Consider the following 22,700-nt stretch of genomic DNA (forward strand, 5'->3'; position numbering starts at 1 on the left):
GAAACAGGCAAATTCTTAGATGAAGTCAGGTGTGGAGACACCTGTGATCCTAGCACTTGGGAGGTGGAAGCAAGGGGATCAAAAGTTCAAGGCCATCCTCTGTACCGTAAGGAGTTTGAGACCAGCCTGGGTAACACAGGGCCCAGTCTCAAACAACAAAAGACTGCTTTGGAGGGGTAGGTCCCCTTAACTAATTACTTTTGTGGGTGCTTGTATTTTTAATTTTGTAATTTTGCTCTGGGTCTCACGTGGCTCAAACGGTCCTCACACTCTTGATCCTCCTGCCATCGCCAGTATTGGGGTTATAGATGCGTCCCACCCACTGTGCCCAGTTTTCTGCAGCGCTAGGATGGAATCCAGCGCCTGCTGCTAGCTAGGCAAGCACTCGACCTCCTGAGCTACTTTCTCCCAGCCCGTTTTGTTTAGAGACCGGGTCTCTGTAGCCCAGGCCCGCTGAATTGCAGGGATCTATCTGCCGAGGGAATGTGCGGCTTTGTATTGCTCATAGGCGTCGGATCCTGTTTCCCAGAGCCGGCCCCACCCAGGGACTCCAACCGCGAGCTCTGATCCGGTGGCCTTAGGTCATAGTGGGGGCGGCTCTAGACCACAGACAGGCGCCAGTGGCTGCTCCCAGAATAAGGGCACCAGGTACCCACGGCCTTCTCTAGACCAAAGCCAGGTTCCAGCAGCGGATAAAGGGTGGCTTATGAGGCTGAGCTAAGACCGACTGGGGGAGGGGAGCGCTGAGTATAAATAGGGAGGAAAATTCCTTGTTTTCTGTTTTGAAATGTGGGGGATGAAACCCAGGCTTCATGTGTTATGTAGGTGCCCCACTACTGAGCTACGCCCTCTGCCGCTTATGGGGTGGCGGCGGGGGCCGGAGTGGTGGTGGTGGTTAAAGCCCTGATCTAAGTAAGAGATTTGACACAGGGTCTCACTAGGTAGCCTTGGCAGGCCTCAAACTCCCAGAAATTTTGACTGTCCCTGCCTCTGGAGTTGATCTAAGGGTTTTTAACTTTAAAACAAACAAACAAACAAATAAATTTATGTCTGGGCAGTGGTGGCACATGCCTTTAATCCTGTGGGTTTGAGGCCAGCCTGGTCTACAGAGCTAGTTCCAGAACAGCCAAGGCTACACAGGGAAACCCAGTCTTGAAAATACAAAATCTGAAAAGATCTATTTTTATTCCTCTAAATTACGTGTATGTGTGTAGACACGTAGGGACCATTCATTCACTTCAGGGGCGGTTGTGGGCCACCCCGCGTAGGTGCTAGGAGGCTTGGCACTTACCAGGTTGGACTCAAGAGATTTACCATGCTCAGATTATGGTTTTGTTTTTAAAAAAGGACCTTTGTAGTCCAGACTGGCCTCCCGATTTGCTATATAAGGAGGATGTCCTTGAACTGATCCTCTGGCCTCACTTCCCAAATGCTGGGTGACTGGCGGGTGCTATCCTATATTTGTTCCATTTTGTAGTTTTAGACAGGGTCTCAACTTGGAACTTATCGGGCTTTTGAAGTGAGTGCCTTTTGGTCTGGTCTTCAACTCCAGATCCTCCTGCCTCAGCCCTCTATACTGGGGTTAGAGGTGTACCACAGGACCAAGGATGGTGGTTCATGATGGAGTGCCGGGTCTTGAAGAGAAAGGGCTGAGTGTGGTGGTGAATGCCCTGTGTGATTCTAGTGTTGGGAGATGCACACAGGAAGACCCCAAGTTCAAGGTCATTGTCAGTTATGTATGAAGTCGAGGCCAGCCTGGGCCACATGAGACCCTGCCTCAAAACAAACAAACAAACAAAATTCAGGAGCCAGAGAAGATGGTGAGTACCTGGTGTTGTGTGTCCCTACTTCCCCTTCCATCTCTGAGATGTGGAAGAGGTCAGCTAGGGCGTGCGCGTGTGTATGTGTGTGTGTGTGATGGGGGTTGGATGCCAGCAGAGATGGACAGTCGGCAGGGGCATGCTAACTTTGGGGTCTGTAAGATCTTTCCAGGAGGAAGCTGATCCAGATGTCTGGGACAAGGCCTCTTTCCCAGTGGGGATGCACAGGCCTGGCAGAAACACCTGAACTGGAGCATCAGAGCTAGATCCTGGGGTCACTGTGTCCTTTTCTTTCCGGTGACTACAATGTAGTATGTTCAGGCAAGATAGACATGAAAGGGACACAGGAAGAGAAAGTCTTCCTGAGTGTGTGTGTGTCTGAAAGCTCTACAGAGGCAGAGAGTCAAGAATTCCAGTAATCAGCATTTACTATTGTGGACATAAAAAAGACAATATGGTATTTCTCTTTCTAGAGCCCTTTTTTCCCTTCAAACATATGGTCTCAATTTAAAAAAAAAATGTAAGCAAGCAAGGGGGAAAAATGCCAGGTAGTGGGGATGCATGCCTTTAATTTTAGGCCTGGAGAGAAGGCTCAGCTGTTAGGAGCACTGGCTGTGCCTGGCGGTGGCAGCGATGACGCACACCTCTAATCCTAGCACTCAGGAGGCAGAGGCAGGGGGATCTGAGTTCAAGGCAGCCTGGTCTACAGAGCGAGTTCCAGGACAGCTAAGGCCACACAGAGAAACCCTGTCTCAAAACAAAACAAAACAATATAAACACCTCCCCCAAATAAGGTTAGACGTATTACAAGTTAGCCTTGAACCATTTTGTGTATGTATACAGTGTATGTGTGTGTGTGTGTGTGTGTGTGTGTGTATTTGAATGTGTGGAATGTGTATACAAATGTGCTTAGACGTGTGTTTGAAGGCTGGTGGTCAACACGGGATGTCTGCCTCCATTACTTCAGGATACACATAAACATATTTAAACACACACACACACACATATATAATTGAAAAATCATACTTTGTGTGTGTTCCCATATGACAGCGTATGTGCGGAGGTCAGAGAGGAATGTGCAAAAGTCCATTTTCTCCTCCTTCCCTCCCGTGGTCCTTGGGACTGAACTCAGGTTGTCAGGCGTGGCAGCAAGAACCTCTACCCACTAAGCCATCTTGCTATTCCCCCTTTTCATCTAATTTTTGAAGACAGGCTCCTTCTCTGAACCCAGAGCTCACGGTTAGGTTAGCAGGCCAGCAAGCTCCAGGGATCCTCTTGTTTCCAGCCTCCCATCACTGGGGTTATAGGCGGATGCCATGCCACGGCGCACAGCTTTTTAACCCGTATACTGGGATTCTGAAGTCAGGTGATCATGCATGCAAAGGCAGGCATACTTTCCCCAGTCCCAGATGGGAAGTCCTGATCCTCCTGTCACCACTTCCTGAGTGCTGGGGTTACAGGTGTGCACCATCACGTCCCGGATATGCAACGCCGGGGTGGAACCCATGGCTTTGTGAGAGCCGGGCAAGCACTCTGTGGCCACTAGTCCCTTGGCAATAAAGAAAACAAGTTCTGTCCCTGGACATCACAGTGAGACCCCAGAGTATGAAATCAAGGCACCTGAGCTGGTGTCTTGCCTGACTCAATCCCTCAGTGGTTGGGGCCACACCACCAAAAGCATAACATATAACCACTGTAAAAAAAAAATAAGATAAAGGCCACACTTTTTTTCTTTTTCTTTTTTTCTTTTTTTTTTTACTTATTTAAAAAGGCCTTGGCGGCAGGAATATAGTGTAAAAATCATTGGAAAAACTAAAAGGCATCGATACATATCCGAATATACTTTGTACATAAATTACATTTCCTTTAGTCTTTCTGAGTTGAGGTCCTGATTCGGCTCTGAGGTCTAATAGTCGAGGGGATCTGGAAGCTGCACGTTTAGTCCGGAATAGTCCACCATGTACACTGGCCACTGCTGGAAAGAGGGGGACAGAGGGGCCAGGTTAGGATTCCCAAGGACAGGAAGACTTCCCAGAATAACTAGCCTCCTTTCCTTGAGGGTGAACTCAAATGTACTTATGTAGCCACTGAGGCCCAGAGAGGGCAAGAGAGCTCTCCAAGGTAACACAGGTAGAGCCTGGTGTGACAAGTGGATCAGACACCAGCGAGGGCTGAGTGAGCAGGTGCAGTAAGCATCATATACCCAGCTCCACCCCACAGATACAGTCCCTCCTCTCGGGGTAAAAGGAAGATGTACTCAATGATAAAAACGAAGGTAGGAGAAAATGCAAATTCTGGGCTTTCGGGAGTACCCTGAAAGGGGCTGAAGGGACACACAAAGGGTCTAGAAATCCTAAAATGAGTCTTTCTTCCCCCTTTCCCCTCCATTCTTTTCTATTGAGACGGTCTCACATAGCCCAGGCTAGCCTCAGATTTCTCATGTACTGAGGTTGACCTTAAACGTCTGATCATCCTGCCTCTACCTCTCCAGGGCTGGGATTACAGGCGTGTGCCATCAGGTCCAGTTGATGCAACGCTGGGGATCTAAGCGAGGGCTTCATGTGCGCGAGGGCAAGCATTCTGATCTCATGTAACCCAAGCTGGGCCTTGAACTTCTGGGGCTATAGGCATAGGCCACCACGCCCAGTTCTTTACATAGGCCTTCCTCTGAATCAGGCAAGGGCCACACTCAGCAACGTGGCCGACTGATGATGGAGACTGAGTTCTGCCATGTCACCATCGACCCTCTGGCGGCACCAGCACTTCAAGCCCTGCACTGACTGACTGCATAGACCCCCACAGTCTATCCTGTGGGCAAAACAAGTGGATGCGCCTGCACCTCTGAGGTTGGCCGGAGTCCCTTTTAGAGCACAGTGCCTCCCAGTTCCTGGAACTGTGTGGGTGGTCCTGCCTGAGGGCGGGGCAAAGGCTACACAGGATTAGGGTGACGTTCAGATCTGCGTGACTTTACCACGAGGGAGATCTGGTTGGTGGATGCCACAGACTCTGGGTTAGAGGACGAGGATGAAGAAGAGGAAGAGGAGGAGACTGAGTTGCCTTCCGAGACCCGTTTCCTCTTGCGCTTGGGAATGTCTTTGGCTGATGGGAGAAACAGTTGCTGAGACCGGATGCTGGGGGCCGTTCTGCGTCGGCCTCCTGAACTCCCTGGAGAAAGCCCTTGCTTTTAGATTTTCAGCGTTTGACGTTTCCCCCCCACCCCCCAATGTCCTGGGATGGAACCCAGGGCTTGGTGCATGTTGAACTATACTCTTAGGCCCTTATTGGGGGAATTCTAGGCAGGTACTATACCTCTGACCTAAAGCTACACCCTTTCCCAGCGTCCTAGGCTCTGTGACTCTCTACCCATCCACTGAGGCTCAGTTGTCCAGCCTCATTTCTAAGCAGATCTAAGGGCCGGCTGTCCCACTTTTGGCTCCTATTTACCGACCTTCTTTGCTTCCAATAATACCCCCTTGCCCAGCTCAACAGGCCGAGTACAGCGCTCTAGCTCACCCAGACTGTCCGATCTCTAGTATGGTTATCTCCCCGTGACCGTTAAAAGCCCTAGGTTCCTCTACCCACTTCCCACCAAAGTATCTCGGTTTGGTTTGTTGAGAAAGGGAGGGTCTCACGTAGCCTGGACTAGCTTCCAAGTCACTGTGTAGCTGATCTTGGCCTTGACTCCTGATCCTCCTGCCTCTACCTCCTGAGTACTGGGATTAAAGGTGCATGCCACAATTCCTAATTTACGTGATGCTAGGGAAATCGTAAAAGGACTTTGGGTATACTCTGAGCCACACCCCAGCCTCTCCTATTTTTTTTTTAGAAATATTTATTTATGCATGCATATATGGCACATGAATGGAGGTCAGAGGACAACTTGCAGGAGTTGGCTCAGTTTCTCCATCATGTGGGTCCTAGGGATTTGAACTCAGGTCATCAGGATTAGCAGCAAGCACCTTTATCCACTGAACCATCCCCAAGGTCTGTGCCTGCCTGTGCTTTTTTATTTTTGACTGGTCCCCATGAGGCAGAAGGCCGGCCTCTCCTTCCTCTGACTCACCTGGCACCTTGGCATCATTGCAGACTTCGGCAAAAGGTCTGAAAGAGAGAGAAGCAAGGTTACAGTTAGGAGCTTTCCTCTCCTCACCCACTCCTTGGGAGACGGACACCCGCTCTCCATAGTGGAGATGCAGCTGTTGTGGCAACTGCCCGGTCAGGTCACGCTATAGTTTTACACCATAAGTGTTGCCCAGTGGTCCATGTGTTAAATATGTGGATGCCAACCTGGCACACTAGACCTTGATGAGGTAGGGCCTAGGGGTAGGGATAAGGCATTGTGGTCAGGTGATCAGTAGGGATCCTGGGACCACTGCTTTCTCTTCTCTCTCCACTCCCTGTCTCTCGTGAGGTGAGCAGCACCTTCCACCATGAATATGCTCCCACCAAAAGCACGCACAAGGGGCCAGGGCACACAACCCCTGAAACTCTTTTCCTTTAGAGACGGGGGCCTCACTTTGTAGCCAAGGCTGGTTCATCCTCCTCCTCCTGCCTCTCTATTACTGGGATTACAGGAATACATTAGCACACAATTATTCCTCAACACCTCCCCCCCTTTTAGGACAGGGTTTCTCTTTGTTACAGTTCTAGATGTCCTTACTTGTGAACTTACTTTGTGGACCAGGTTGGCCTCAAACTCGCAGAGATCCGCCAGCCTCTGCCTCCCGAGTGCTGGCATTAAAGTCATGCGCCACCACCGCCACCTGGCTCATTTTTTTCTTTTTGTTTAAAAATTTTTTCCTTATATTTATTTATTTTGTGCATGTATGGGTGCATGTGTGTTCAGTAGAGGTCAGGGTGGGAGTCAAGTTAGTTCGCTCTGTTTATGATGTGAGCCCCAGGAAACCTTACTTAGATTGTCAGGCTTGGTGGCGAGCATCTTTAATCTTTACCTGCTGAGTCACCTCACCAGGGACCTGTGTGTGTGTGTGTGTAAGTGTAATAGCATGTATGTATGTAGAGGGCACAGGTCAATGTTGGGTTTTTTTCTCAGCTACCCTCTATGTTATTTTTATTCTAAAGAATTATTTATTATGTACATGTGTGTAGACAGGTGTGCAAGCCAGTGTGCACAGGAGGAGGCAAGAAGGGAGGGTACCGGGAGTCTTCCTTTACCATTCTCCAAGTCTCCCTTGGAGCCACGGTCCCTCCCTAAAGCTGGTGTTGGTGTTTCTCACTAGGCTGGAAGCCAGCCAACTCCAGACACCATCCTGTCTCAGCCCCACTCATGGGGCCACGGGCATGCACGAGAAGCCCCACGTGTTATGCGGGAACTGGAATCCAAGCACCAGTTCTCAGGATTACACAAATGCTTCCACCTGCTGAGCCATCCCTCTAGTCTCCATGCTGTATTTCCAGGCAGAATCTCTCACTAAACTGAAGACAGTCTGGATGGCCAATGTGTCCATCCACATTCTCTTGCTTTTGCCTCCCTAGGAGTGGTACATACCATGGGCCCTGGGATCTGAACTCAGGTCTTCATGCTTGTGTGATAAGCATTTCATACCAATTGCGACATCTCCCCAGCTCCTACCTCAAATTTTAAAAAAGATGTTTTTTTTTAATTTTTAATTTTTTTTTATCTTTTTGTTTTTTTTTTTTTTTTTCAAAACGGGGTTTCTCTGAAGCTTTAGAGCCTGTCCTGGAACTAGCTCTTGTAGACCAGGCTGGCCTTGAACTCACAGATATCTACCTGCCGCCTTCTCCTCCTCCTCCTCTTCTTCTTTTTAAATAATTCTTTATTTTACTGTATGAGTTTCTGTGTACACGGGTCTATGTGTACCATACTCATGCACAGTGCCCAAGGAAGTCAGAGGACGGCATCGAATCTCCTAGAAATGGACTTAGGGATGGTTGTGCTACCATGCAGACACTGAGAATCGAACCTGGATCCTCTACGAGAGCAACAAGTGCTCTAAATTGCTGAGCCATCTCTCTAGCCCCATCCTAAAATACCTTGAGCACAAAGGATTCTCAAGAGACTGAATGTAGGGTAGGGCCGAGTGGCTCATGCCTGTAATCCCAGCATTTAGGAGGTAGGAAGAGGAATATCAGGAGTTCAAGGTCAGCCTCAATAACACAGTGTGTTCCAGGCCAGCCTGGGCTACACATGAGACTGTCTCAAAGCAACAAAAAACTTGGGAGTTGGTTTTCTGATTCAGGATTCTCTCTGATCTCTGGCTGAGCCTGCTGATGGGTGTCCTTGGCCAGGGTGGTACCCTCTCCTCTCCTACAGCTATTGCCCTGCTGTCTGCCCTGGAGCACTTACTGGAGCTGGTTGATGATAACCATCCGCACATGCTCCCTGGCCTTCAGGATCTTCTCCAGCCGATGGATGTCATAGGTGTTGGGGTTCCGGAAGGGGATGTCATCCGGGAGGCCTTTCACCTCCACAGCATCTGGGCTGTCCCGGATCAGTTTGTAAGGGACCAACACAGGCCGATTCAGTCCCAGGGCCTCACCTAGAGAGCACAGGTCAGAACCAGAGAGAGATGCCCCCATGTCATAAGGCGAATTACTCTAGGGAAGGGCTCGTGACTCTGACAGGCCAACTCAGCAGACATCCCATCCCAGGTACAGCAACATCATCCAAATACATTATGAGAGTTCATCCAATCATCCACAGGTTCTAGAATGATCTAGAAGACATACCTCTGGGCACATCTGTATGTGAGCAAGTTTCTAGATTGGGTAAACTGATGCGGGAAGACTCACTCTAAAGCACTCATCTCTCTCTGCTTCCTGACTGCAGACATGAGCAGTTGCTTAACACACGCCCTTGCCCTATGGACTAGCTTTAAAACCCTTCCATCCTTGGGTGGGGTATCTGTCACAGCAATTAGAAACTAAGTACCTAACACACATGCCATCAGCCACTGTGGTCATGCAAACTGGCCTGCAGACCTCCGCCCCCCCCCCGGCCACCTGGGTGGGGGCACTGACCATATTTCTCATTGAAGAGCTCCTTCACTTGCTCTCGGAGGATCACCTTCTCCCCGAGTCTGTTGGCGTCATCCTCATCTGCAGGGAGAAAATAGCACTGAAGAACTGGCATATGCTTCTCCCAGGTGGCCCCGGCCTGCAGGGCAGCACTCCAGATAATGCTTTCTCCAAAGCAGATAATGCTTTGGTCTCTTAAGTATATCCACCCTCTCACCTCCCACTCACATCCATCCACACACCTGCCCCTCACCTCCATTCATATCCATCCACACATCCACCCCTCACCTCCATTCCTATCCATCCACACACCCGCTCCTCACCTCCCACTCACATCTATCTACACACCCACCCCTCACCTCCCATTCTTCCATTTACACATCCGTCCCCTCTCGTCCCATCTACACACCTGCTCATCTGCCCATCCACCTAAAATTCCCAAGCAGTATCCCCACCAGAGGCCAGGCACAGAGCACCCCAAGAGGAGCTGACAGCGTAGGGGATACCAGTCATAGCCCTAGAGTCAGGGGTGACGAGACACTCGGCAGGGTACAAGAGGCATCCCCCAGGGGACTGTACTGCTTCCCTTTCATTTTGTTTTCATGTTTGGAAGACAGGGTCTTACACTGTAGCCCCAGCTGGCCTTGAACACAACCATCCTCTCTCAGTCTTCTAACGGTTGGGATTAGAGGAATGTGCCACTGGCCCTGCTTGGTGCTGGGGATGGACCAGAGTGGACAGCATCCTGTGCCACTGAACCATGACTCAGCTCACTCTGTTTCAAAGGATGTTTTTGTTTGTTTGTATTTTTCTTTTTGTTTTTTGAGACAGGGTTTCGCTGTAGTTTTAGAGCCTGTCCTGGAACTAGCTCTTGTAGACCAGGCTGGCCTCGAACTCACAGAGATCTGCCTGCCTCTGCCTCCTGAATGCTGGGATTAAAGGTGTGCGCCACCACTGCCTGGCCTTTTTTTTTTTTTTTTTTTTTTTTTTTTTGAGTGACATGGGGGCATGGCTGGCCTTGGTCTGTGCTTCTAGCATCTTGTTTATTTAAACTTTTGTTACCATTTTCGTGGGTTTTTCTTTTCTTTTTTTCTGATAGCTGGTCTTAATATGTAGCTTATGTTTTGTTTTGTATTTTGAGACAGGGGTTTCTCTTTGTAGCCCTGGATGTCCTAGAACTTACTTTGTCTTAGACCAGGCTGGCCTCAAACTCACAGAGCTCTACCTGAAAGGTATGCACCACCACCATCCAGCAACATTGTAGTTTTGCCAGCCTGACCTCAGTATGCCTCTGCTTCCCGGTGCTGGGTTTAAAGATATGTGCCACCGCACATCTCTCCAGACACAGCTGGAGAAATGGCATATCCACTTTCCTCAGTGAAACACTGAAGTTATACAAGATTTACCAATCAACTTGCTTAGAAAAGATTAAGTTGGTCAGGCTGGTGGTGGTGCATGCCTTTAATGCCAGCACTAAGCAGAAGCAGGTGGATCTCTTGAGTTCCAGGCCAGCTGGTCTTCATGTTGAGTTCCATGACAGCCAAGACAACACAGAGAAACCCTGTCTCAAACAACAGCAACAATGGATAGCGAGATGGCTCAGTGGTTAAGAAAGAAAAGATGGGATGGAAAGATGTCTCAGCAGTTAAGAGCACTGGCTGCTCTTCCAGAGGACCCAGGTTCAATTCCCAGCAACCACATGGTGGCTCACAACCATCTATAATGAGATCTGGTGCTCTCTTCTGGCCTGCAGGGACACATGCAGGAAGAACACTGTATATATAATAAATAAATAAATCTTTAAAATTATTATTATTTTTTTTTGAGACAGGGTTTCTCTGTGCAACATCCCTAGCTCTTGTAGACCAGGTTGGCCTCGAACTCACAGAGATCCACCTGCCTCTGCCTCCAGAGTGCTGGGATTAAAAGAGTGCGCCACCACCGCCCGGATAAAAAAATCATTTTTATAAAAGAAAAAAATTGGCCGGGCGGTGGTGGCGCACGCCTTTAATCCCAGCACTCGGGAGGCAGAGGCAGGCGGATCTCTGTGAGTTCGAGACCAGCCTGGTCTACAAGAGCTAGGTCCAGGACAGGCTCCAAAGCCACAGAGAAACCCTGTCTCGAAAAACAAAAAAAAAAAAAAAAAAAAAAAAAAGAAAAGAAAAAAATTAAGTTATATAAGAGTAGAATCCTTACCAGGCGGTGGTGGCGCATGCCTTTAATCCCAGCACTCGGGAGGCAGAGGCAGGTGGATCTCTGAGTTTGAGACCAGCCTGGTCTACAAGAGTAAATTCCAGGACAGGCTCCAAAGCTACAAAGTCTCGTGCCTCTCACCAGGAGAAGCCTAATCCTGGGAGAACTCGTTTAACGGCAACCTTGGTCTTAAGATAACCGTGTAACCTGGGTAGGGGTGGGGGAATGACATGACATGGATGGACAGACGGAATGAAGGAGAATGTACAAAAACAATACGATCGCTCAAACCTACACAGAGCCACAGGAGAGTTCCATTCTGGGCTGGCTTCTCTCTGGGAACGCGCTATTATTAAAGAGTTTTAACCCCCCCACCCCCACGCTCTGAGTGGCTAGAATAAATTCTCTCCAGGGTGGGGTAGAACGTAATCACTGAACCTGAACTGGAGGTCGACTGTGGGGTGTCCTAGATTAAACTGGGGCTGCTGAGAATCTGTTTCTAGCTCCCTGGAGTGCTCAGGTTTCTGGGCAGCAGGGACCCAACACACAAGGGCTTTCCAGGCCTGCATCTGCAAGGTCTACCATAGGCAGCAGGCCCAGCCCTGCTGAGCCTCTGAGACCCAGCAGGCCTTGGTAGAGAAAACCAACTGTTTGTTTTTGACTTCAAAAACAGGGTTTCTCGGCGTCCCTGGCTGTCCTGGAACTGGATCTGTAGACGAGGTTAGCCTTGAACTCAAGAGAGATCCACCTGCCTCTGCCTCTTGAGTGCTGGGATCGTAGGCTTGCGCCACCGCTGCCTGGTAATCCTTCTTGTTCTATTGACGCGGACACTATTGTTCAAGAGCTGAACCTGGCTTGCTGGAGTTACACAGGAAGCCAGCAGGTCAGCTCTGCCTGTGGGGACCCCAGTGCACCCCTTTTTCCTCGACAGTGTACTGAAGCTGCACCTGAGGCCAGAGGACACAATGATGACATACGCATGTGTGTGCCAAGTGTATGTGGGTGCCTGTGTTGGCTAGAAGGGATTGCGGGATCCTCTGGAGCTGAGTCACAGGCAACCGTGACCACCCAATATAGTTGCTAAGAAGTGACCTCAGGTCTTTTGGAAAAGCAGCAAACACTCTTAACCTTGGAACCATAGCGCAAGTTCTTGGTATTCAGTTTTGAGATGAGGTCCCTTGTAGCCCAGGCTAGACTCAGGCTAGTCACGTGCTGGGATGACTGACGCCCATCATCCACATCCTGCAGAGGAAGTGACCGCCTGTTTGGAAGCTCCTAACTGGGCAGCTAAGGGAAGTGGGTCCTGTCAGGTACTGTGACGTGGGAACAGCTCTTCCCGTTCTCCCTTGCAGCAAATTCTATATGGAATATTCTCTTTGGGAAGTGACTGACAACCTAACATCAGCTGGAATGCCTCCACTGGCAGGGAGTTCACTACCTCCAAAGCTCCCCCAACTCCTGGTCCCACAGATTCAGGTCTTTAGACAAGTGTCACCTACATCCGCCATCTTTTCCACCACCTTCCTTACCGGCCACTCTACCCCACTTCTAGATCTTAATTCCTCCCTGTGTCTCTCTCTGGGCCTACCACCTGAGCTCAGGCCTCTGCAGACCGTCCTGGTCTCTGGCTCCTGCTTTACCTTCTTTACTCCACCGGCCCCAGGTGGAAGCCGGTCACCATGACTACCAGAAAATGCAAATCTGACATCATTTGGAAAACAAAACTCTTGATGCCTGAAAATAAAACCCAAAAAACCACCACACCAGACCGGCTGGCATAGACCTGAAAGACAGAAAGCTGGCTGGGGATGTAACTCTATTGCTGAGTGCTTGCCTATCATGCAGGAAGCCCTGGGTTGCATGCCCAGGCGTGGTGTACACACCTGTAATCCCAGCACTTTGGAAGTAGAGTGGGAGGCTGGAGGGTCATGGTTCAGGTCATCCTTGCTGCCCAGCAAGTTCAAAGCAGCCAGGGATACCTGAGACACTTTGTTTCAAACCGGTCAGAGTTCAAGACCATCCTTTACACAAATTCAAGGCAGCCGGGATACTTTGTTTCAAACAACAAGAGAAACCTAAGAGTGGGAAGGCTGACTTCACAGCTGTCTCCTTACCCTGATCTGGAGAATGTTACCTCCCAGGCTGGCAGCTACACCCTAGCTTTCGGATGTGAGTGGCTTTGTCACTGGGAAGACTCTACCCGCAGGTGGCCACTGGATTTGGGGAAACGGATCTTCAGCCGGATTTTTTTTTTTTTTGGAGGACTTCGACTGTGCACACTGTTTACATGTGTGCAGAGGCCCACCTTCCTCTTCTCCCTCCACCACACTTACTAATCCCCCTCTTAGTAAACCTCACTGCTCCAGGGAGTCCTCTGGGATTCTACTTCCAACAGTCCTTCCCCACAGGGACCTCTGCGCCCCAGCTGGGGGACCCCTCCCGACACAGAAGGGACTGCACCTGCTCCCAGGACCTTTCCTTGACACAAGCTAAACTCAAATGAGATAAGCCCTCCATCAGACTGCCTGCAGGCAAGTCTATAGTACAGTATTTTTCTTTCTTTCCTTCTTTCTCCCCCCCCTCCCCCCGCCTGAGACAGGGTTTCTCAGTGTAGCCTTGGCTGTCCTGGAACTTGCTGTGTAGACCAGGCTGTCCTCAAACTCACAAAGAATCGCCTGCCTCTGCCGCCTGAGAGCTGGGATTAAAGGCGTGCGCCACTACCGCCTGGCTGTAGTACATTTTCTTAATTAGTCATTGATATAGGAGGACTCAGACCCACTGTGGGTGATACCACTCCTGGGCACCTAGTGTGGAGTATATAAGAAAGCGGGCTGAGTAAGCTGTGGAGAGAAAGCCAGTAAACAGTGTTCCTTCATGGCCTCTGCATCAGCTACAGGTTCCTGCTATGACTTCCCTCAGTGACATCGTGAGGTGTGAGCTGAAATAAACCCTTTCTTCCTTAAGGTGGTTTTTTGTTCGTTTTATTGAGACAGGGTTTCTCTGTAGTTTTGGAGCCTGTACTAGAACTTGCTCTGTAGACCAGGCTGGCCTCGAACTCAGAGATTCGCCTGCCTCTGCCTCCGAAATACTGGGATTAAAGGTGTAAGCTGCCACCACCCGGTTTCCTAAAGTGTTTTTGATCACGGTATTTATCACAGCAACAAAACCCTCAGTCAAGAGTGGCCCAGGTCTGTAATCCCAGCACTATGGCGTGGAGGCAGGGGGATCCAAGTTTAAGATGATTCTCAGCTAAATAAATGTCAAGTTCCAGGTTGGCCTGGTCTCTATGAGACACTGCTTCATGGGGTGGAGGCGGGGGCTAGAGACATGGCTCAGGGGTTAAGAGTGATCGTTGTTCTTGCAGAAGGGCAGGGTTTGGTTCCCAGCACTCACAGTGGCTCACAACCATCTACAACTCCAGTTCCCAGACCTGCACAGACACTAGGCACACACAAGGTGCAGGGAAAACAAACACATTAAATAAATAAACCTAAAAAAATAAAATAATAAAAATAACAGCAGTAGCAACAAACAAAAAACCAGGGCTGAGGAGAGAGCTCATGGGTAGGTGTTTTATCTTGGAAACATAAAGGCCTGAATTTGAGCCCCACAGCCTTCGTAAAAAGCAGGACCCGCAGTCAGCCAAATAACTCAGCAGGTAGACACTTGCCTCTAAGCTTGAAGATCTGAGTGTGCACACATGCGTACACACACACACACACACACACACACACACAATCAGAAAAACAAACCCCCAAAGTAAACCAAATTCAAACTGGGAATTTAAGATTGTTACGCAGGACCCATGTTATTGCACATAGTGGCCATGAGGGGCCGACAGAGAGACACTTAGCAGGGAGTGGGCAGGGTCACAAGTTCAACCTGGATCCAGCAAAAAGTGGGTTAAGACCTCTTTCCAAATCGCAGCCAGGCTATGAAAATGCTCTGTGAAAAATCTCTCTGACTCTGTTTCCTCCTGTGAGAAGTGGTGGCACACAACTATAATCTCAACATTCTGGAGGCTGAGGCAGGAGGATCCCAAATTTGAGGCCAGTGTGGGATACATATGAGGGCAGGCGGAGACCTGGGGGCTATAGTGGGTTGGCTGACAGATACGCTCACTGGGTTTCTAGGTTCAGCCATACTTCCTGAAACACAGGAGCAGCGCCGCTCAGCAGTGACATCAGCTCAGGCAGTCACTTGTGTCAGGGCTGGCCAGTGGCTAGAGTCTGACCAGGTTATCAGGCTGGAGCCAAGAGGCCTGCATTCACAAATGAACGTAGGAGTCAGGATGGAAGGGGGTGGGAACTTGCTATGGGACCAGGCAGAATGGGGCTGGGCCAGGGTCAGCCCCAAGGAAGGGACTTTCTGAACCTCCCACTGGTGGGAAGGCAGCCCTCTGTGCTCACATGTGCCCAGCTGCCCTCCTAAGGAAGCATTCACTCCCCCCACCCCCCGTGGGCTGACTGCCAGCTCTGGCTCAGCCTCTGGCCACAAACAGGGCTGTCTCCATTGTGGGCACAGGATCCTAGAGTCCACACAGGGAGCTGCTGTAGAGGGTATGATAGGGTCAGGAGCTTTTCTGTTCTTTTTAAATTAGGGTCTTGGTGGGTAGGGATATAGCTAATTTGACAGGTTCTTGCCTAACATGCATGAGGCCCTGGTTCTAGCCCCAGCAGCACATAAACTAGACATGGTGAAATACATACATGTCATCTTAGCAAGCTTGACTTATCCTTCGCCCAGTTCTTCATTGTGAGATTCTAGACAAGGGCTCTACCACTGAGCCACACTTCAGCCCCTCACTGGGGGATTCTAGGTAGGGGCTCTACCACTGAGTCACACCCCAGCCCCTCACTGGGGGATTCTAGGTAGGGGATCTACCACTGAGTCACACACTCCAGCCCCTCCATAGGAGTGTTTTTCTTTTCTTTTTCTTTTGTTTGTTTTTTTGAGACAGGGTCTCTCTGTGTAGTCCCGGCTGTCTTGGAACTCACTCTGTAGAGCAGCCTGTTCTTGATCTCAGGAGATCCACCTGCTTCTGCCTCCCTGATGCTGGGGTTAAAGGTTGCAGCCACCATGTGGTTGCTGGGAATTGAACTCAGGACCTCTGGAAGAGCAGTTAGTGCTCTTAACCGCTGAGCCATCTCTCCAGCCCCTCCTTTGCTCTTTTGAGTTGGTCTTTCACTGGTCTGGGAGCTTACTCAACAGACCAGGCAGGCTGATTGGTAAGCCTCAGCAATCCGCCTTTCTCCACGCCCTGACACAGGGATCACAAGTATGTGTGTCATTATATGCCGTTTCCATGGGTCTCAGGGATCAAACTCAGGTCCTTGCGCTTGCGCAGTCAGTACTTTATAGACTACGTGATCTTCCCAGCTCCCCAACCCCTCACATCTCACCAAGCCCCTGCACCCTGTGGACAACACTCTCATACATTTGCCTACAATTTCCTCCACGTACTGAATTGGCCAGGCCTCTTAGAGTTCAAGGGACCTGCAACCTCTGACTGGGTGAAGCCCGCGGCTGTGGCTTCAGTGTTAGGACCCCAGGTCCGGCTTCTGAGCCAGGCAGTTGTGCCCCATTGTAGACTGGGCTCTGAGCTCCCATTAACTGTGTGGCAAACACACAGAATACCACTTACCAGGCTTTGGGATGAGTCCTTGGAATGGCCTGGAAGAGAAACAGAAGTGGGGTTTCAGAGGAAAGGCAACAGGGACAAGACTGCCACCAGCTTGCCAAGGAATTGGTAACAAATACCCAGGGCCCATTTCACATATAATCAGCATTTAATGTTCGATTTTTTCAGAGCGGATCACTTGTACCCCAGGCTAGTCTTGAACTCCCTTTGTTGTAGCCAAGGATGGCCCAGACCTTCTGATCCTCTTGTCTCTACTTCCTGAGTGCTGTGGTTGCAGGTGTCACACCGCTAAGCCGGGTCTATGTGGTACTGGGGATGAAAGCCAGGGAGGGCTTCGTGTGTGCTGGACAATGCAGAAACCAACCAAGCCCCACCTCATTGCTGTTTTCTTTCCTGAGAAAGGGTCTCATATAACTGGAGCTAACTCACAACCCTCTTGGCTCCACTTCTGGAGTGCTGGGATGAGAAGCATGCTTTGGAATCTGTACCATTTGTGTGTATGAGGTGGGGCATGGCAGGTACTTTTGCCTGTGTGTGTGCATGCCAGAGAATAACTTCAAGCGTCTTCCTCAGTCATTTTACATCTTGGTTTTTTTTTTCTTTTTTCTATTTTTATTTAAGGAAAGGTTCCTCACCTGGCTAGACTGGCCAGCAAGCAGACCCCTGGAACCTTCACATCTCTTTCGCTAATACGCCAGTGCTGGGGATATAGATACAAGCCGGCATGCCCACATTTTTACATGGGGGCTGAGGTTCCAAACTCAGGTCTGCTTATTCAGTACACACTTCCCCACTACACCAGCTCCCGAGCTCCAGAAGCCACATTTCAACAAGATGCTCAGGTCATGTGTGCACACATAATTTTTGCTTTCTCAGGGGGCTGGGTATGCCTACGGGGCTGCAGGGCATACAGTTAGAAGGGTGGTTGGTCGTTGCATGGAAACTCCTGAGCCCTGTCTGGTCTGCAGTCCTTCCCTAATGCCCTGTGGTGGCATTAGAAAATGCCCTCAAAGGGAGTGGCACTATTGGGAGTTGTGGTTTTGTTGGGGGTGCAGATGTGGCTTTGGTGGAGGAAGTGTGTCACTGTGGAGGTGGGCTTTGAGGTCTCTTGCTTAAGCTTCACTCTGTCTCAGTCGACTTCCTGTTGCCTGCAAGGGCTCTGTGGGATTCTCAGCTACCTCTCCAATACCACGTCTACCTGCATGTTACCGTGCTTGCTACCATGATGAAAATGGACTGAACCTCTGAAACTATAAGCGAGCTGCCCCAATTAAATGTTTTCTTTTTTAAGAGTTGCCGTGGTCAGCCGGGCGGCAGTGGCGCACGCCTTTAATCCCAGCACTCGGGAGGCAGAGGCAGGAGGATCTCTGAGTTCAAGGCCAGCCTGGTCTACAAGAGCTAGTTCCAGGACAGGCTCTAGAAACTACAGGGAAACCCTGTCTCGAAAAACCAAAAAGAGTTGCCGTGGTCATGGTGTCTCTTCACAACAATAGTAAACCCCAACTAAGACACACCCCTATTACGGGAAGTGGGTCCCCATCCCAGCCAGTCCAGTCTCAAGTCTTCCCCTTCCTCATCCAAGTACCTGGTGACTGTAAACTTGATCTTGTCAGCCACGGCGAGGATCCTTTCCAGGTTCTGGGAGCCAAAGGTACAGGGCTTGCGGAACGGGATCCCGGGAGGCAGGCCCTCGATGATCACCGAGCCTGGATTGCTTTTGATTCGTTTGTAGGGTACCTGCACTGGGTATTTGATGCCCAAAGCTTCGCCTGGATCCAAGAAAGACAGTTGTCCCAGTTAGGAGGAAGCAGGGGAACAAGGTGTGCGGCCTAAGTATGGGATGGTCTCTTCCAGGGGCACAGGGCCCTTTGCGGAAGACCAGTGATTCTCAGCCTTTCCGATGCTGGGACCCTTTAATCTAGTTCCTCATGTTGTGGTGACCCCAACCATACAATTATTTCACTGCGACTTGTGGTGGTTTGAAAAAAAAAAAAATGGCCCCCAAAGGGAGCATCACTATCAAAAGGTGTGGCCTTGTTGGAGGAAAGGTGTCACTATGGGAGCAGGCTTTGAGGTCTTTTTCTCAAGCATCACTCAGTGTGACAGTCAGTCGGCTCCCTATCACCCGAGTCAAGATGTAGGACTCTCAGTTCCAGCCCCACATCTGCCTGCAAGCTGCCAGGCTCTCCTCCATGATCAGAACAGGCAGATCCTCTGAAACCGGAAGCGAGCCACCCTCAATTAAATGTTTTCTTGATACGGGTTGCTGTGGTCATGGGTTCTCTTCACAGCAATAAGAAACTCTAACTAAAACACAACTTCGTAATTGTAATTTTGCTACTGTTATGAACTGGATGTAAAATATCTGATATGCAGGAGATCTGATATGAAATTCTCAGAGGGGTTGTGGCCCATGGGTTGAGAACCGCTGCTGGAGGAGGTGTCCATGGATAGCACTGGAGATTAATTATCTGTGTGGGGCAGGGAGTTTCCGGTGTGAATCCAGGCTGGGTAGGCCTCGAGGGCAGAACAGGAAGGTGTGGGTCCAGGTGCTGGCCTGACAGGGCTTAGTATTTCTCAGACTCTAGGCTGCACTGTGTACCTGCCTCCAGGATGGGAGCCCTGAAGCATCTGCTTCCCCCCGGACTGTGGTACTCAGAGTCAGAGTCCGGACCCACACGGAGTGAATGGGCAGGCTCCACCCAGCAGCGAGGCAGGAAGACAAAGCCAGACAGGGTGCTACCCGGAGACCAGGAATACCAGTCAGGCCCCTTCCCTTCTTTCTTTCCCGCAGTTTCTTTTGAAATACAGTCTTATTAAGTAGCCTTAGCTGGCCTGGGACTCCCTATGTAGACCAGGACAGCTTCAAACAGAGGTCCATTAGCTTCTGTCTCCCAAGGGCTGGGATTAAAGACCTGATCTACTGACAGAGTTCTAGGACAGACAAAGCTGTTACCCAGAGAAACCCTGTCTCAAAAAACCAAAACCAAAACCAAATAAACAAAAAGAGCCATCTCTCCATTCCCACCACCTCTTTTAAAAATTTTTTTTTGATTTGTTTGTTTTGAGACAGGGTCTCATACAACTCAGGCTGACTTCAACATGCAATGTAGCTGGGGATGACCTTGAACTTCTGATCCTCCTGCCTCTACCTGAGTGCTTTCCATCACGCCAGATCATGTGGTGCCATGGATTGAACCGAGGGCTTGACACACATGCAGTAAGTAGCCTACCAACCAAGCCACACCCCAGTCTCTATTAAAAATTTTTAAATACATTTTATTTATTTATGTGTGTACGTATGCATGAGCACCGTGTGGACGCACACGGTGGAGGCAAGAGAGCAGCTTGTAGTTACTGGTTCTCTCCCTTCACTACATGGGTTCCAGGAACCAAGCTCCGGCGTCAGGCGGGAAGCCAACACCTTTACCCTGGAAGCCAGCTCACCAGTGAGCACTGGCACCCCACTCTCTCTGTCTCTCCACAAAACCTGCATCCTGCAGTTCCTGCTGACGTGAAACACACAGCAATCCTGCTTCCACGTCCCAAGTGATGAGATTGCAGGTGTATGCCACCCACACATCCTACAACGTGTCTGGTTTCTGTGGCGCCATGTCCCCAGCGCTTGGCAAGGAGCGGATGCTCGAGAAATAGATTAAGAGCTGGTCAGACAACTCAGTGTGCACGGGTGGCTGCCCCCAGACCCGGAAGACTGAGACTGATTCCCACAGCCCCACAACCAATTCCTGTGAGTCTGATTACCACGTCTGTCCTGGGGTATGTGCACACCCACATACCTGTACACACATTCAATCATCAATCAATTAATCAATCAATCTTTTTTTTTCTTTTCTTTTGAGACAGGGTTTCTCTGTAGCTTTGGAACCTGTCCTGGAACTAGCTCTTGTAGACCATTCAATCAAATTTTTTTCTTTTAAAAAGGAAAAGAAATACCCAAATCATAGACCAACCTCTTTGCCAAATGTGAAGCTGGCCACTTCTCCTTCCACCTGACCCCTGCCTGTAACTTACCATATTTCTTGTTAAACAGGTCTTGGACTTGTTCCCTAAGCGTGTTGGCGATGTCGATCCGCGAGAGTCTGGTGTCGTAATTTTCTGCAAAGTGAGTACAATTACGGACAGAGGTTGTTACATTAAAAGGCACTTGGTGGCTTTTACAGGAACATGATTTCCTAATTACAGCGAACTCCTTCTCTGGCAATTAGCAGGTCTTTGGAGTGGGCTCCTCAGAGTCCTTCAGAACCAGTCTCCATGAGATTGTGTGTGTTTTGTTTTGTTTTTCTCCTGGAAGGACTCACACTGTTGCGACAACAGCGATGAGATGAAATTAAGTTAATTGTTGACATTTGAAAACCAAGAAACTAATAAATAAGCCTGGAAGTCTATGTCCTTGGCTGGGTGGGAGCTGGAGAAAGGGCTTCAAAAAGCTCACAGGGAGGCAGAGGACTAGAACGGGAGTATCCACACAGGGCTGTTTACTATTTGGTGGCACAGAGGACAGAGCACAGTGCCTGCCAGAAAATACAGAAATGCTCTCCCACTGATCCACACCCCAACCCCTCACTGGGGGATTTAGGCAGGTGCTCTACCACTGAGCCACACCCCAGCCCCTCACTGGGGGATTCTAGGCAGGGGATCTACCACTGAGCCACACCCCAGCCCCTCACAGGGTGGGAAGGCCTCTAGACAAGGACCACCATTCTTTAGGTAGTGTTGATTAAGGACCCCCATGTACTACCATATCACGACTACACCTTTGACCTTAGGGGGGTTACGTCCTGGCCTGGCCTTAAGAGAGGAAGGGTATAGATGGCAGGGGAGGGAGGAAATGACCTCTGGTACAGTCCTGGCAGCATAGGTGAGGTAAGATACATAAGCTCCCCTGGCTGTTCCAGCAGCCTAGGAAGAGCGAGGCACCGAGGTGACCAGCGGCCAGTCCTCTCTCTGAGGTCTCCTAACTCCCGTGTTGGCCACTGCTGCCTTTGTAAACTCCTCTGTAGTATGGTGACCGTGAAGGGGCCACCTGGTGACAGTCACCCTGGGACTCACAGCAGCCATGCCCATTAGTCCTCTAAACAGGTAGGATGTGTTAAGTTCTCAGCTGTAATCCCATTGATAGCAGAGGTGCTGGCTGGCCTCACACTGAGGGGTGCCAGGAGCCTCCCGCTGGGCCAGTTGCAAGCTCTCCTTTAACAGTTTCCTATATCCCACTGCTTGCCTTCCTGCCTGCCTCTCTAGCTCGCCCTGGCTACCGTCCACTCCTTTAGTTTCAAAAGAGCTGAGGTGCCGAATAACTACAGAAGGGCAGACGGCTACTACCCGGATGGAGAAGCCATCTCCGGAGTCCTGTGTCTGGGCGCCCCCCTCCTGGCAGCCACGCTCTAACTCAAGACACACCAGGTTAGTCGAGTACCCAAGAGACCACGGGTGGGGTCCAACCTCTTCCCACATCCACCGTCACCCCCATGCTAAAGCCACTCAAGGTCACGACCCTGGAATGCCTAAATTAGCACGGGCCTAAACTTACCTTGAAGGCCCTGTCTCTTCGGGGTCTCGTCCACAAGACGGTCCCAGGAGTCCCTCTCTGGGGGTGGGGTGGGGAGAGAAGGCAGGTGAGGAGGGAGCACCTGGGGTCTCAGGTGGCATCGAGGGGGCAAACCCGACAGGGGCAGTGGGGAAACGCCTAAGGTGGGGATAGGACAGGGGCATCAGGACGGGGTATGGCAGAGACTCGGTGCCCTCCCGCACCCACCTGTGTCTCGCCCACGCCCAGGTACCTTGAGTCTCGGTTACAGGCTCTTTGACACCATCAGTGAGCAGTTCGGGTCTAGAAAACATAACCGGTGCCATCAATGAGGTTTGTCCAAGCAGCCCAGGGCTGTTCAGCCCCTGAGCTTCCGTGCACAGATCTGTGCAATGGGCTTCCCTAGCCCTGGCCAACAGAGCATTAAGGTCCTTGCCACACTGGGGTAGCCATCCTGGTTGATGGGAGTTGTCGACAGCTCTGAGCTCTGAGGTTCTTCCCA

At 50.3% G+C, this 22,700-nt stretch overlaps 1 protein-coding gene across 2 annotated transcripts in view; it reads right to left on the reverse strand.

Annotated features, from left to right (window-relative positions):
- Positions 1 to 3,051: 3,051 nt before the first annotated feature.
- Gtf2ird1 (GTF2I repeat domain containing 1) overlaps positions 3,052 to 22,700 on the reverse strand; it is a 92,546-nt gene continuing 72,897 nt past the window's right edge. The window contains exons 19-28 of one of the 2 annotated variants that reach the window (XM_042055931.1): positions 22,452 to 22,501; positions 22,202 to 22,258; positions 20,686 to 20,769; positions 18,239 to 18,422; positions 16,657 to 16,685; positions 8,823 to 8,987; positions 8,149 to 8,341; positions 5,884 to 5,921; positions 4,792 to 4,985; positions 3,052 to 3,795 (exon numbers count right to left, since the gene is read on the reverse strand). In XM_042055931.1, coding sequence (XP_041911865.1) covers positions 3,727 to 3,795; positions 4,792 to 4,985; positions 5,884 to 5,921; positions 8,149 to 8,341; positions 8,823 to 8,987; positions 16,657 to 16,685; positions 18,239 to 18,422; positions 20,686 to 20,769; positions 22,202 to 22,258; positions 22,452 to 22,501 — 1,063 coding nt within the window. In that variant the 3' untranslated portion in view covers positions 3,052 to 3,726. Of the gene's footprint in view, positions 3,796 to 4,791; positions 4,986 to 5,883; positions 5,922 to 8,148; positions 8,342 to 8,822; positions 8,988 to 16,061; positions 16,686 to 18,238; positions 18,423 to 20,685; positions 20,770 to 22,201; positions 22,358 to 22,451; positions 22,502 to 22,700 lie in introns of those variants that run through there. The other variant, XM_038346878.1, reaches the window with a different exon arrangement.

This window comes from Arvicola amphibius, chromosome 10 (genome assembly GCF_903992535.2).
Source record: "Arvicola amphibius chromosome 10, mArvAmp1.2, whole genome shotgun sequence".
Lineage (NCBI taxonomy): Eukaryota > Metazoa > Chordata > Mammalia > Rodentia > Cricetidae > Arvicola > Arvicola amphibius.